Source organism: Mastomys coucha, unplaced genomic scaffold (genome assembly GCF_008632895.1).
Source record: "Mastomys coucha isolate ucsf_1 unplaced genomic scaffold, UCSF_Mcou_1 pScaffold3, whole genome shotgun sequence".
NCBI lineage: Eukaryota > Metazoa > Chordata > Mammalia > Rodentia > Muridae > Mastomys > Mastomys coucha.
This window is the reverse complement of record NW_022196909.1, coordinates 48,407,987-48,422,261: the sequence shown is the minus strand read 5'-3', so window position 1 is coordinate 48,422,261 and position 14,275 is coordinate 48,407,987. Positions and strand designations below refer to the sequence as shown.

The window sequence follows — 14,275 nt, the reverse complement described above, 5'->3', positions numbered from 1 at the left end:
CTCCCTCCCCCCCTTTCCTCCTCCTCTTCCCTCCCACACTCTCCCCCTCCCTCTCCAGCATGAAGCTAGCAGTTCTCGACTTCCCCCCTCAGTAGCTCAGGGACCTCCGCGCCCCATAGGCTGATGGGAGAACATATCTGCTTTAGCTTCCCAGGGCCTGATAGCCAGCTCTGACCTTAGAGGGACATGACCTCGGGGAGAACATGATGGGTCCGTAGGAGGCGGGTCCTGTCCCCTGCCCCCATGCCTGCGTGTTCCCCAGTGTAAACCTTCTGTTGCCCCCAGAGTTTGTAGTCTGATGGTCAGCAGCTTCCTCCCACCCAGGCTGTGACTCTCCCCATGTCGGGGCGCTCACGGTGCATGGCTGCTTGCTCTCTCAAACCCTGGGGTGTTCACGTTGCCCGGGGCTGCTCCCTTGCTCACACGTGCTCACCCGCACAGCCCATCAGCCCCTGGAGAGCATTCTTCCCTTCCATCAGACTTTAGGCTTTTCCAGCGGAAGCCTCCTGTGGCTAAGCAGAAATTCAGGGTACCGTTTCGTGGAGTCTGGGCTTACAAAAGTGACAAGCTTTTCTCCCCCAGCGTGTCTACATTTAGAGATGCATTTCTGATATGGTAGCACAGTGGGTTTTGAAACCACGTCTCAAATAAGGAAGTTGGGTTATATATAATCCCGGTTAGAGTTCAACATGACATACCTACATTACAAGGTCAGTAGACGTTCCATACCTACATTACAAGGTCAGTAGTAACATTCAGAAGTGGAAAGTCAGCCATACATGCAAAAATACCACAGAGTGATGAATAGAAAAAGAGAATGAAATTTACAGTCTCAGAGAGAAACAAGAAAAATACCAAGATAATATATAAATATTCCAGTAATTAATCAAATGTAAATGGTTTAAACTTACGTAGAGGGGTGCTAGTAACTAGTAAAATGAGAAAAGTTAATGATTAATGAATTTTTAATGAAGCCCCAACCCCTCTCATGATGCAAAATATGATCTTTATGTGAAAGTTACTTAGCCTGTGATAATATGGTTAGGTTTATAGTAAACAACTGAAATTTTGTCATATGTCGTGGTTATATTTGATTATCAATTTTCTTAGGTTACGAAAGACCTAGAGATTACGGAAGCATACTTCTGAATACACTTGTATTCTTCCAGTCCATGGATTAATCCCTCAAAGAATCACAGGAACCTGGCATTAGTAGCAGTTGGTGACTATAGGGAGGATGACTTAGTAGGAAAAAAAAATACATGACTGAGATCATGCCTTTGGAATGTATCTTAGTAAGATTTCTTATGCATGGCAGGTATTTTGTTTTCTTGGTCAAAGTGAAAATTTTGGTAGCAACTTGTGTTTCTGGAGTTTGTCCTGAGCGGAGTCAAGAGGCTGAGAGGCATAACTTGCTGAGCCAGGGTCTCCAGGGAGCGGGTGGTGCTGGGATCTGTCCATAGGGCGATGGGAGAAACTGAACAGGCTCTGGTGTCAGGGAAACAGTCCAGCCTGGGGGAATGATCTAGTCTTACAGTTAGATGTCTGAGTCATCTGTGAGATGAAGACAAACCAGGGGAGTGGGGCGGCCAGTTAAGGAATAAGGCAGGCGTGAACAACCGTCCACACCCGCGGAGTGAGGCCAAGAACCTCTGGTAACCTTGCCAGAGGGAAAAGGGTGTCCTACCCTGTTTCCTGAGACCCCAGCGTGTGTGTGTGTGTGTGTGTGTGTGTGTGTGTGTGTGTGTATATGTGTGCGTGCGTGCGTGTGTGTGTATGTGTGTGTGTGTGTGTGTGTGTCTTGGCGCATGCATGGAAGCCAGAAGATGGCACCAGGTGTTCTCCCTTATCATTTTCCATCCATTCCTTTGAAGCAGAGGCTCTTCCTGGACCAGGAGCTTCAGTTTCAGCTAAACTGAAAGGTCTAAGCCCAACTATTCCATTCCCCTCAGGGCTGGGGTACCAGGGTTGTGTGGATGCCCCTCCTCCGCTTGTTACATGGATGCTGGATTACAAGCCACATGGTTGCTCAGGAAGCGCTGAGCCATCTCTTCAGCCCCTGAGGCGTCAGTGGCTACCGTCTTCTGTCCTGTCCCACCTAGGGGGCAGGAGGCTGGGAGAGAGGCTAGGACACCGGGGTCCTGTCAGGAAGCTCTGAGCTCTGACAGGGCCCTTATCTCTTCCTACCCCACCCAGACTGCCTCTTCAAGGTGTGCCCCATGAACCGCTACTCCGCACAGAAGCAATACTGGAAAGCCAAGCAGACCAAGCAGGACAAAGAGAAGATCGCGGATGTGGTGTTGCTGCAGAAGCTGCAGGTATCTGGGTGCACAGTAGGGCCTCTGCTCTGCCAGCGCGCCTACTGGAGGCCTCGTGCAAACGCTAGTCGGTGACATTGCTATAAAAGGCCACTAGTCGGGACAAACAGGAAGAGGATTGCCCATCTAGGAACCCAAAGTCTGTACAAATCCTTCCTGCCAGTAACAAGAGGGGCATACATAGCCCTGAGTCAGGGCGCATGACTCAACGGTCAGATATGAGCAACCCAAACAGCTACTCAGGCCTTCTAGCCGCTCTCGGAGGTGTGTCTCCAGGGAACCTAAGGTTGAGAACCCTTGGGTCTAGCCTTAGCTCCCATTTGCTTTATAGATAGACCTGGAGCTCAGAGCTCCTAGACAGGACCGGTCCGCCCACACTGTGAGTTTGGAGTCCAGCTAAGGCAGCCCCTAGGTCTTTGACTCCCCTTGCGTTTCTTGGTCACATGTATACCGCTGAGGGCCTGGGCCTGGTGAAGGGCCACAGCTCCTGTGAATGGAGACTCAGCTCTCATCCTGAGTTTGCTCCCAACACTGCTCAGGTCTAGCCCTACTCCTGACATGGACAGTGGGAAGCTTGGACCAGGGTCCACAGCTTGTGTATACCTCTGAGCCCCTGGTCCTGAGGGTGAGGTTGCCCTGAGGACTAGGGTCTGGGTGGATCCCTCTCTGTAGCTGTGACCTGTCTGTGGAGGGAGGGCTGGAAGGGCTGCCTGAGCTCTGGTCTCAGGGCGGGGCTGTCCCTCCCTGCAGCCAGGGTAGGTAGATTGAGGCTGAGCTCACATCTGAGCCACAGGGTAGCTTTGTAGAGGGTGGTGCGGCACATGCATGGCCCTGCGGCAGCCCCTGTAGCCTTCCTTGACTTGATTTACCCTAGACCTGGTTTCAGCACTGAGGGGGAGGGAGGACAGAGGGACCACTGTCCTCAGGGTGCGCATGTCTGATGGAGGGTGGATGGCAGGTTCTGGAGCATAGGGAGGGGGGGCAGGGGGCGTGGTGGTGGGGGTAAGGAGCATGGGGGGGGAGCACGGGGCAGGGGAGGAGCACGCTCGGGTTTAGGTTGCTGGGTGTGGCAGAGGTTCAGGGTCCTATGGGAAGGCACCTGCCAGGTCGGTGAGCTGTCAAGCCCCTGGTTGTCCTCTGCTTTTAGGCCATTGCCTTAGTGGGAGGGATTTTGTCACCCCATGAAGGACCTCCTGGTTCCAGCACCTGAGACGGGTCCAAGGTGAATGTGAGCCTTGGGGTGTGTGTGTGTGCATGCACACACGTGTACACGTGTACATGGTGTGTATGCGTACACACATGTGTATGTATGTACATGGTGTGTATGTGTGTGCATGCACACACACATGTACACATGTACGTGGAGGCATGTCCCTCTGAGAGGAGCAGCTTCTGAGCCTTCCTTGCCCCATGTGTCTGCAGCACGCAGCCCAGATGGAGCAGAAGCAGAACGACACAGAGAACAAGAAGGTGCACGGGGACGTGGTGAAGTACGGCAGCGTGATTCAGGTGTGGCTTTGGCGCACAGCGCTCCCTGCCTTTGTGTGTGTGTGTCTGTGTGTATGTCCATGTGTGTATCTCTGTGTGTGCATGTGTGTGTCTATGTATGTCCGTGTGCATATGTGTGCATGTGTGTAGGTGTATATGAGTGTGTACAAGCGTGCATGTGTGTGCATGCCTGTGTGCATGTGTATATGTGTATGCATGAGTGTGTCTATGTGTCTGCATTTATGTGTATCTGTATATCTGTGCATGTGTGTGTGTGTGCATGTGTTTGTGTCTGTCTGTGTGCATGTGGGTGTGGTGTGCATGTGCGTGTATGCATGTGTCTGCGTGTGCATGAGTGTATGCTTCCATGTGTGTGTGTCTGTGTGTGCATGTGTGCGTGTGCATATGCGTATGTGTGTGTGTGTGTGTCTATGTGTGTGGTGTTTGTATTTCCAACTGCACTTCTGCACTGTGCCCATGGCAGTGTTTTTAGCTCAGGGATTATGAGCTCATATGGAGCTGGGTTCTCATCTCAAAGTGTGACCCCCTAAAGTGCTGTGACCTCAGACAAATTCCTTAACTCCCTGGCCTCATTTACTCCATTTGTAAGCCACCCAGTGGGGACCGAGGAGGTGGCTCAGTGGCTAAGAGCGCTTGCTCTTGCAGAGGGCCCAAGTTAGATTTCCAGCAGCTTACAAGTATGTAACTCAAGTTCCAGGGGATCCAACTCCCCCTTCTGGCCGCTGTGGGCACTGCATGCACATGGTGCACATACATCCAGGCAGGGGAAAAAAACCTTGTATATATAAAATGAAAATAAATAAACCTTAAAGCTGGCCAGTGATGGCCTTTGCTAGATCAGGATCGATGGAGGTGATGTGGGAATGAAGGCAGACAGGCTCCTTCAGAAGCAGAATAAGAACAGAAGCTTTAATAAGAACAACCGAAGTCGTCGAGGAAGGAGACTACACATGTGGTGTGCTATGGTGTGCTTGAGCTTTAATGGGTCTGTTCCCCTGCCGTTCATTCCCTCGGAGATACCTCTCAGAGATAGTCCACGCTCTGATTAGAAGCTTCTGGACCCGGACAGCCCACCAGCCTTATTGCTGGAATCAAGTTTCTGAGGCCAAGCTTCTCACTGCCCCCCCCAACCCCCCCAAAGCTTTAACTCAGTGCTTGCCCCTGGGGACTGTTGGAAGATTCTGTGTTTGGTTATCCAGGCCTGGGGATGTAGTTTAATTGGTAGAGTGCTGACCTGGTGTGCACAGAGCCCTGGGTCCATCCCCAGCACCTCAAAAATGCGGCAGGTGGTGCTCGCCTATGACCCCGGCACTCAGGAAGTGCCAGGAGGAGGGTGAGAAGTCTCAGGTCATCCTGGATTTTGTTTGGGGACAAGATGACAGGAGCTGAGGCATGCGTAATTTGTGTTTCTTCGTGGAGGTGCGGGACCAGCCAGCACCTGTGCCCGCTTGGCAGGTCGTCTCCCGCTGAGCTGCACCCCAATCTGGTGTTCCGTACTGAGACTGACTGCTTCTCTGGGACAAGGTGTGCATGCTTGGGACTGTTTGTGTCGCTGTGTATCCGCCTGACACCCTGTGTGACCAAGGGCCCAGCGTCCTCCTCCCCATCCCCAAGGGCCTGGCCGGTTAGGCCTGGTGACCTCACTGCAACCCCACCTGTGCCTCAGCTTCTGCATATGAAGAGTAACAAATACTTAACCGTGAATAAGCGCCTGCCAGCCCTGCTAGAGAAGAACGCCATGCGGGTGACGCTGGATGCTACGGGCAACGAGGGCTCCTGGCTCTTCATCCAGCCCTTCTGGAAGCTTCGGAGCAATGGGGATAATGTGAGCAGGGAGAGGGAGGGGCCGGGGTGGAGGTGTGGACCCCACTCCAGAGGGACTGCATGAGGTGCCAGTCCTCTCTTAGAGGGGTCCCAGAGCAGAGGGAGAGGACCCTGGTGGTAAATGTGCCTCTGTTCTCACCTTGCCTTGCCCCGTCTGTCCCCCAAAGGTGGTCGTGGGGGACAAGGTGATCCTGAACCCTGTCAATGCCGGGCAGCCTCTACATGCCAGCAACTATGAGCTTAGCGATAACGCTGGTTGCAAAGAGGTGAGTGGGGGTCAGGGTCGTATCCTGGGGCTGAGGGTTGGCCTCAGATCCCTGGCTCTGTGTGTACCCCTCCCTCACACGTCTCCGCCTCTAATGGTACCTCCCAGGACCCCCGAGCCTCACTCTTTCCCAACCTTGCCCCTGACCCGGGGGATGTGTGTATGTGTTTGATTTTATCTTTGCCCCACTCTCTGGCTGCCACAAGGGTCTGGCTTCACCTCGGCTGCGGGGAGCCCCCTGAGCCAGCCGCAGCGGGAACTGGGATGGCTTGCTCTTTCGCCCTTCCCTGCCCTTGGTCTTCAGCACTGTCCACTGTAGCCAGCTGGCTCTGCCAGCTGTGCCTCCAGCCTGCTGCCCCCCACAGGTCAACTCTGTGAACTGCAACACCAGCTGGAAGATCAACTTATTCATGCAGTTCCGGGACCACCTGGAGGAGGTGCTGAAGGGGGTAAGTCCCAAGCCCCTTCTCTGTCCCCGATAGGCCAGTGTGTACACTTTGGAGTTGAGGAGGGGCTGAGGGAAAGCGGCTTGCTACACTTGAAGTAAATACATACTGGCTGGGGTGGGGTGGGTGGGGTGGGGGGCGAGGCGGGGAGGGGGAAGGATGTTTGTGAAGCCTAAAATCCAAGTTTCTGATGGAGAGCAGGTTAGGGGTAGAGTAGAGTGTGAGGCATTCCAGTTGGAATAGTTTGGGGATCCCTGAGGATGCTAGGCCTCAAAGCAGGTTCCTGGAGGGGGTACTGCCCTGCCCAGAAGCCCCAGGCACACGGTTCGCGTCTTCCAGGCTGCACCTCCACGGCCTGCCTCCCTCATCCCTCGGATGGTCCTCCCGGCTCTTCCCATCAGCCTGCGTTGTTCAAGTGCTTCCCCTCTCTGCCCACTAAGCCTTCATATTGTCCAGGCATCAGTCAGAGCCCCTTCCCCAAAACCTCCTCATGGCCCATTTCAGCACAATAAAACAAGCCCCGGGGCCCAGCTCGGTGCCCCGCCCACTGCAGCTTCCCGTGAGGCCCGCAGGGTGCCGGGGTTAGAGCCCAGGCAAGCAAGAGCAAGGCTTTCTCATCAAAGACCCTCTGTGTCTCACTCTGCATCGGACGCTGTATCTGTCCATTGTAGGGACAGATGCGGTCCGCGTACGGATGCCGGGTCCCTTCCGCCTCTACCTGACAAGTCTGTCAAGAGCCAGGTTCAGTGCAGGGAAGCCAGTGCTGTTAGGTGATCCTGGGGTGGGAGCCATACTCTGAGAATCTGCGGAGTGGCAGCCACAGAGGGAGAAAGGCTGCCGGAGGGTCTAAGGTGCTGAGGCAGGGGCATTCCCGCTCGTCCTGGCTGCGTGGCTCTTGGTAGGATGCCTCCCTTCTCGCCTGAGGCTGTAAAGTGTATGACTTCATTAAACCTGTGACAAGGTTCTGCCGGAGATAGGGTTCTGTCCATTTTCTAGACGAGCCAGCTGAGGCTCAGGACGGTTACTGAACTTTTCCGAGCCTCTCGGAAGACCTGCTTGTAAGACCAGGGCTAGGATTCAAATTCAAGGTTCTCTGTCTAAGGCCTGGAGGTGAACAAGCCGTGGTCATCACTCCTTCGGTCACCACGGAGAGCAAAATATATGGTGTTAAGGGGATCTCCAGTGGCCGGGCGGAAGGGGTTAGGGAAGGGGTGGCTCAGGGCTGGGAGACTGAGAAGGGGGCGGAGTTAGGGAAGGGGTGGCTCAGGGCTGGGAGACTGAGAAGGGGGTGTCTGGACTTGGTTATTAGAGGTGTTTGGAAGTCAGTAAGGGAAGGGGGGTGCCAGGCGGGTTGGAATGTGGGAAGCCGAGGCAGAGGGCTATCACAGCACCCTGCTGCCCTGTGGCGGGAGGCGTCTCCCTCTCCGCTCATCTTCCTGGATAAGCAAGAGGAGTCCCGCTGCCGGCCACATCTGAGGGACCGGGCCCTCACAGGCTCCCTGAGCCGGAAGGCGTGGCTGTGAACATCTGACTCCCTCAGGGAGACGTGGTGCGGCTGTTCCACGCGGAGCAGGAGAAGTTCCTGACCTGCGACGAGTACAGGGGCAAGCTGCAGGTGTTCCTGCGGACCACGCTCCGTCAGTCCGCCACCTCGGCCACCAGCTCCAACGCGCTCTGGGAGGTGGAGGTGAGAGCTCCCCCTCCCCCCCCCCATATCCTAGAGGATGGAATGGCTGTCCCTCCCATCTCCTGGAACTCTCTCTCGATAGCCAAGTGGCCAGGGAGGACACCTGGGCCCTTCGACCCCCACAGGCCACTCAGGGTCATTCTTCTTCTCCACCTCACTCTTGCGTGCCTCCAGGTGGTCCACCACGACCCCTGCCGTGGGGGAGCGGGACACTGGAATGGTCTGTACAGGTTCAAGCACCTGGCCACGGGCAACTATCTGGCCGCTGAGGTGAGTGTAGGGAGTGTATGCAGGGCGCGCAGCTTACACGGGCATCTTGTTCACACATGGGCCTATGGAGAAGGGACCACAATGGGCTCCCCTGTACAGTTGTTCTGGGAGTCGGGTGGACTTTGGGCCTGGGGTAGACACCTTGTTGGGAAATCCTTTCTGGGGTGACCCTGTGTTTGGTGTGTGGGGGTATGCTGATAGTGTCTAGTAACCACCCCTGACTTTGTACGCCTGTTCAGGAAAACCCCAGCTACAAGGGTGATGTCTCAGACCCCAAGGCAGCCGGACCGGTAAGGAGCAGAGCCAAGGGGCTTGAGAGGGGTTGGGAGTGGGGAGTGGGGAGGTAGTGGTGTGGAGACCGGAAGGGAGGTCAAGGAACCTAGGAAATACGTGGAATGAAGGGAGAAGGTTGCTCTGGTGGGGCCTGAAAGGAAGGACTGGACCTTGCCTGACGTGGTGGCTTCATCCCAGGGGGCCCAGAGCCGCACAGGCCGCAGGAACGCGGGTGAGAAGATCAAGTATCGTCTGGTGGCTGTGCCACATGGGAATGACATCGCATCTCTCTTCGAACTGGATCCCACCACGCTGCAGAAAACGGACTCCTTTGTGCCCCGGTGGGTGTGGGCCGCCTGCCTGAGGACATTTGTCTCTGGGGCCCCCTGGGAGCCTCAGTCCTGAGACCCATTAGCAGCTGGCCTGTGTGCAGGACCAACCAGCCCCATGGGCTGCCCCCAGGTCTACCCTGTGCTTATTATAGAGATGTTTCTCAGCCTCTTGGCCCCGTCCAGCTAGGTGCTCAAGCACAAGGCATCGTGAACGTGTGTTCGCAGCCGGGCAGCCTGGAGAAGTCAGATACCACCTGGGGAGGTCAGATTCCCACACCTATAAGATCCTACCAACCCCGAGAATGTAGGATGTCACATCCAGAGGTTTCCCGAGGCTGGCGCTGCGGCTTGCTTGGTAGAGTGCTCGGCTGGCAGGCACGAAGGTCTGGGTTCCATATCTATCAGGATGTGAGCCAGGGAGGTGGCTCGTGCCTGTGGTTCCAGCATGAAGGAAATGGAGGCAGGAGGTCGAGGCTGTCCTCCGCTGTGCAGTGACCGTGAAGCCAGCGGGCCCTCAGGAGACCTTTACGTATAAAGGAAGAAAGGAAAGGAAATATAACAGGGTTGCGGATGAACCATTTTCTGTCCAAAGACAAAAGAGTCTAGACGTTCAGAGCCCACTTGAACGAAAGCCAGGCGGGAGGGAGGCCTGCCTCTCAACATGAGGCAGAGACCTGGATCTTTGTGGGTTGCATGGCTAGCTAGACGCTGCAGTTTGTCGAGTTCCTAGTTCAACAGAGTCCCCGCCTCTCATACAAGGAGGAGAACGATGGAGGAAATGATCTCTGTATATCTGTGTACACGTGGGAACATGCATGTGCCCACACACGCACGTGCATGCCTCAAAACAAAATTCTGTGTCATCCCGGCCTTAGTGTGTTCTAGCCGTGAGACCTCAGATAGCTGCCTCCCCCACCCTGCCTCCAGTCTGTCATCTGTAGATGGGGAACATCTAGTGTCTGTCACTGGGATTCCTGGGAATGAATGAACTGTCCGCCCTGTTGTCTCTTACCTGACACTCTTGGGCGCTCGCTTTGTCCGGGTGAATTCTCGCCCTACGTTCACCAGCGAGCATTAGTTTAAGGGTGCGCCAGTGTTCTGAGAGCACAGCAGCAGGAAAGCAGGAACAGGGCTCCCCCATCCTCGGTGCCTGTACCGTGGAGGTGTGGGGTGCAGAAGATAAGGATGCTCTTGGGGAGTGGTGAACAGAGAGCAGCTGGGGTCTGTGGCGCCCTGGCTCACCGGCTGTGTCCTCTCACCTAGGAACTCCTATGTGCGACTGCGGCACCTCTGCACCAACACCTGGATCCAGAGTACCAATGCTCCCATTGACGTGGAAGAGGAACGGCCTATCCGGCTCATGGTGCGGGCCCTTGTGCATGGGGCTGGGGCCTGGGCCGGAGCTTGTCCCCGGCACCCCGCTGACCCTCATCTCCGCAGTTGGGCACGTGCCCCACCAAGGAGGACAAGGAGGCCTTTGCCATTGTGTCGGTTCCCGTGTCTGAGATCCGCGACCTGGACTTTGCCAACGATGCCAGCTCCATGCTAGCCAGTGCCGTGGAGAAACTCAATGAAGGTTTCATCAGCCAGAATGACCGCAGGTGCGCTGTGCCGGGGATGGGGTTGTGGGCAGAATGGGCTCCGGGGAGGGCAGGCTGGGGAGCAGCGTGGTAGAGCATGTGAGCAGGGGACCAGTGCTGGCCTGGCAGCAGGGTCAGAGTGTGACTCTGTCTGTGTGTGTGAGCACGTGTTGGCTGGGCCTCCTGGGAGCTGCCCCTCAGTACTTCATGCTTCTGGTGTTCCCCTTCGCCAGGTTTGTCATCCAGCTGTTGGAGGACTTGGTGTTTTTTGTCAGCGATGTTCCCAACAATGGGCAGAATGTCCTGGACATTATGGTCACCAAGCCCAACCGAGAGCGGCAGAAACTGATGCGGGAGCAGAACATACTTAAGCAGGTGCGTGTGCACTTCAGCGGCTCATAGCTCTCCAGCGGGCCTCATAGTTCTCCAGTGGGGTTCATGGCTCTCTATCAGGGCTCATAGCTCTCCAGCGGGGTTCATGGCTCTCCAGCAGGTTCATGGCTCTCAGGGCTCATAGCTCTCCAGTGGGGTTCATGGCTCTCAGGGCTCATAGCTCTCCAGTGGGGTTCATGGCTCTCAGGGCTCATAGCTCTCCAGCGGGGTTCATGGCTCTCAGGGCTCATAGCTCTCCAGCGGGGTTCATGGCTCTCCAGCAGGTTCATAGCTCTCCAGCGGGGTTCATGGCTCTCCAGCAGGGTTCATGGCTCTCCAGAGGGGATCATGGCTCTCTATCAGGGCTTATGGTTCTCCAATGGAGCTCAGGCCTCTTATTGAAGGGGTAGTGGAGGGGGTGTAGCTCATTAGGAGAGCAGCCCCCTGGAATCTTCCAGGTAGGGTCTGGGGTCATGGCTAGGTTAGAGTACCTGCTTAGCATACATCAATAAAGAGCTGGGAGCATGGATCACTGGTAGATGCCTGCCTAGAATTTTCTATCAGGGGTCTGGGAGCACGGCTCAGTTGTAGATGCTAGAATTGATCAGTGAGGGGATCAGGGGTAGAGTCCTTGCCTAGATCCAGCCACTGGTAGAGGTAGAGATTTCGCTCCATGGTAGAACACATGAGAACCTACCCATGAGGAGCCAAGGATGTACATCACATTCAAGGCAGGGGCTGAGGTGCCATCCTGAGCATTAGAGGAAAATGTTTCTAAGCCGTGGTCTAGTGCCAGGCGCTTCCTTAAACACCCGACAGGCATTGCCTCATTTTGACTCCCTCCTGCAGGAGAACTGTGGTCCTCATTAGAGGCTGGAGTCCAGCTGAGCACAACTCCTGGCTTCTGGGGAGGGAAGCTCTGGGATGGAGTTAATCAGAGTCAGGGCTCCTGGGATGAGGGGGTGCAGGCGGGATGGGAGAGAGTCCCTCTCACTCTCTACACCCCTCAGATCTTTGGGATCCTGAAGGCTCCATTCCGTGACAAGGGGGGTGAAGGACCACTGGTGCGGCTGGAGGAACTGTCTGACCAGAAGAACGCCCCCTACCAGTACATGTTCCGCCTCTGCTACCGGGTGCTGCGGCACTCTCAGGAGGACTACCGCAAGAACCAGGTGGGCACTGGGCAGTCCCTGTGGGCACAGAGACTGGCAGCCAGACACTGTTAGGCACTGGGTACAAGAGGGCATGAGATGGTGGGGCTGGTTTCCAGGGTGCACAGAGCCTGCCCTGGGCTCTGGTGTTGCTATGTTAAAATACTGCTTCTTTCTCTCGCCGTCTTTTGGTTTATTGAGATAGTGTCTCATGATGTAGACTAGGCTGGCCTAGAACTCACTATGTAAACCGCTGAGAGATCCACGTGCCTCTGCCTCCTAAGTGCTGGGATTAAAGGCATGCGCAACCTCCTAGCGTAAAAGTCTTCACTTTTGAACCAAGTTTTCAGTATTTGTACCATTTAGCCAGTCTCGCTAGGCAGGCAAGGCCCTGGTCTGGTGGAATCACAGCTTAGGAGCCATGTGAGGTAAAGCTCCTCTTCAGCTGCCTCTGCGTTTCCCCCTGAAATGGGCTCCTCAAAGCTGCTTTCTCTCCAGTGTGGACAATGCTCCCGGGCCCACAAAATAACCGAACACAGGATGGAAGCCTGGCCTCACAGCCTTAGCTGATCCCTCCTCGATGGCCCAGATTCAGTCACCAAAATTGTAACTAGAGATTTTTAGAAGAAATGCTTAGCTCACCTATTTCATTATTAAATGGTAATAGTGAAAAGGAGAGAGAGGAGATGAGACAAGACTTATTCAGTGTGGCCTCATTAGTAGGAAAGACAGATAATGGTGTTTAGTGACCCACCAAGTCTGTCTCTGGGTACCAACCTGTGCTCTAGGTTTAAACAGATGAGGGGCTGGGACAAGGGGCCAGAGCTGCAGCATCCTGGGGTCTCAGCCCAGGTTCTACAATCGACAAGACCATCTAGTTTAGGGTGTAGCCTTTGCCATCTAGATGATTGCTAACATCTTGGGGGTACCCTGTCCTGCAGGCTCACTGTTGCTTGGGGACCCTTTCTGTCCGATCACAAAGATGAGCCAGTCCTGGTGTCACTGAATTGCAAGATGGCTCCAGAGGCTAAGAGGTCAGGCAGAGAGGCAAGCAAGAGTCTGAGCCACAGCGGAGGAGACAGATAAGGCTGGCTAGGGATGCAGCTCAGTTGATGGATTGCTTACCTAGCATGCACAAACCCCCTAGGTTCATTCCCAGTGCCATCTAAACTGGGCATGGGCAGTAAATGCCTGTAATCCCAGCATCCTTAAAGTAGGGGGCTGGAGGATCAGCTGTCATCTCAGCTCCCTAGGAGACAGAGCAGGGATAAAGGCAGCGACACCAGGTTCAGTTAGCACTGTGTTGGTCCTGATCTGGGGTCGAGGCTCCGCAGCAGAGCAGCCTTGTACCTCGTCCATGGCCCACTCCCATGACCTGCCCCCCCACCCCGTCTGCCTGCCCCCAGGAGCACATAGCCAAGCAGTTTGGGATGATGCAGTCGCAGATTGGTTATGACATCCTGGCTGAAGACACCATCACCGCCCTGCTGCACAACAACCGGAAACTTCTGGAGAAACACATCACAAAGACGGAGGTGGAGACCTTCGTCAGCCTCGTGCGCAAGAACAGGGAGCCCAGGTGCCCACTGAGCACGCCCGCCTGCCGGCCACCTCCTTCCAGCCTCTGGCGCTGCCTTTGTTTCGAGACAGGGTTTTTCTGTGTAACCCTGGCTGTCCTGGAACTCACTCTGTAGACCAGGCTGCCCTCGAACTCACAGATCCCCCTACTTCTGCCTCCCAAATGGTGGGATTAGAGGCATGCGCCACTGTGATGGGATTCTGACGCTGGTTGTTAACTGCATGGTGTATCGCTTCCTCGCCAGTGCTTGGGGGGGGCAGGGCGGGTGTAATCTCAAATTTAGCTCAGTGTAGCCATAATTGACACAAGTTCCCATACACATAGAGAACCCCAAGCCCTCCTCTGTCGACTGAGCCAGTGCCAGCCCTGACCCCTGACTCCATCTTTTCGCCCTGTCCCACGGAGGTGTCGGGAACTGCTGCCCCTTGGACAGATGGGAAGGAGGGTGGGTGAGGCTTCTGGCTTGCAGGGCAGCTTCCGAGTCCGTGGCTGGCCCTGTTGATTCACCAGATTCCTGGACTACCTCTCCGACCTGTGCGTGTCCAATCGCATCGCCATCCCTGTCACCCAAGAGCTGATTTGCAAATGTGTGCTGGATCCTAAGAACAGTGACATTCTTATCCAGACTGAGTGAGTAGCAACCTCATCCCTGGGGGTGCGGGGGGGGGG

General features: G+C 55.3%; 1 protein-coding gene across 2 annotated transcripts in view; it reads left to right on the top strand.

Moving 5' to 3' along the window:
• Itpr3 (inositol 1,4,5-trisphosphate receptor type 3) overlaps positions 1 to 14,275 on the top strand; it is a 69,323-nt gene that overhangs the window by 25,998 nt on the left and 29,050 nt on the right. For both annotated transcript variants that reach the window (XM_031348787.1, XM_031348786.1), the window contains exons 3-17: positions 2,197 to 2,318; positions 3,741 to 3,827; positions 5,494 to 5,652; positions 5,819 to 5,917; positions 6,282 to 6,365; positions 7,903 to 8,049; positions 8,224 to 8,319; positions 8,559 to 8,609; positions 8,791 to 8,933; positions 10,188 to 10,287; positions 10,365 to 10,525; positions 10,738 to 10,879; positions 11,887 to 12,048; positions 13,434 to 13,606; positions 14,117 to 14,236. In XM_031348787.1, coding sequence (XP_031204647.1) covers positions 2,197 to 2,318; positions 3,741 to 3,827; positions 5,494 to 5,652; positions 5,819 to 5,917; positions 6,282 to 6,365; positions 7,903 to 8,049; positions 8,224 to 8,319; positions 8,559 to 8,609; positions 8,791 to 8,933; positions 10,188 to 10,287; positions 10,365 to 10,525; positions 10,738 to 10,879; positions 11,887 to 12,048; positions 13,434 to 13,606; positions 14,117 to 14,236 — 1,846 coding nt within the window. The remainder of the gene's footprint in view (positions 1 to 2,196; positions 2,319 to 3,740; positions 3,828 to 5,493; positions 5,653 to 5,818; positions 5,918 to 6,281; positions 6,366 to 7,902; positions 8,050 to 8,223; positions 8,320 to 8,558; positions 8,610 to 8,790; positions 8,934 to 10,187; positions 10,288 to 10,364; positions 10,526 to 10,737; positions 10,880 to 11,886; positions 12,049 to 13,433; positions 13,607 to 14,116; positions 14,237 to 14,275) is intronic.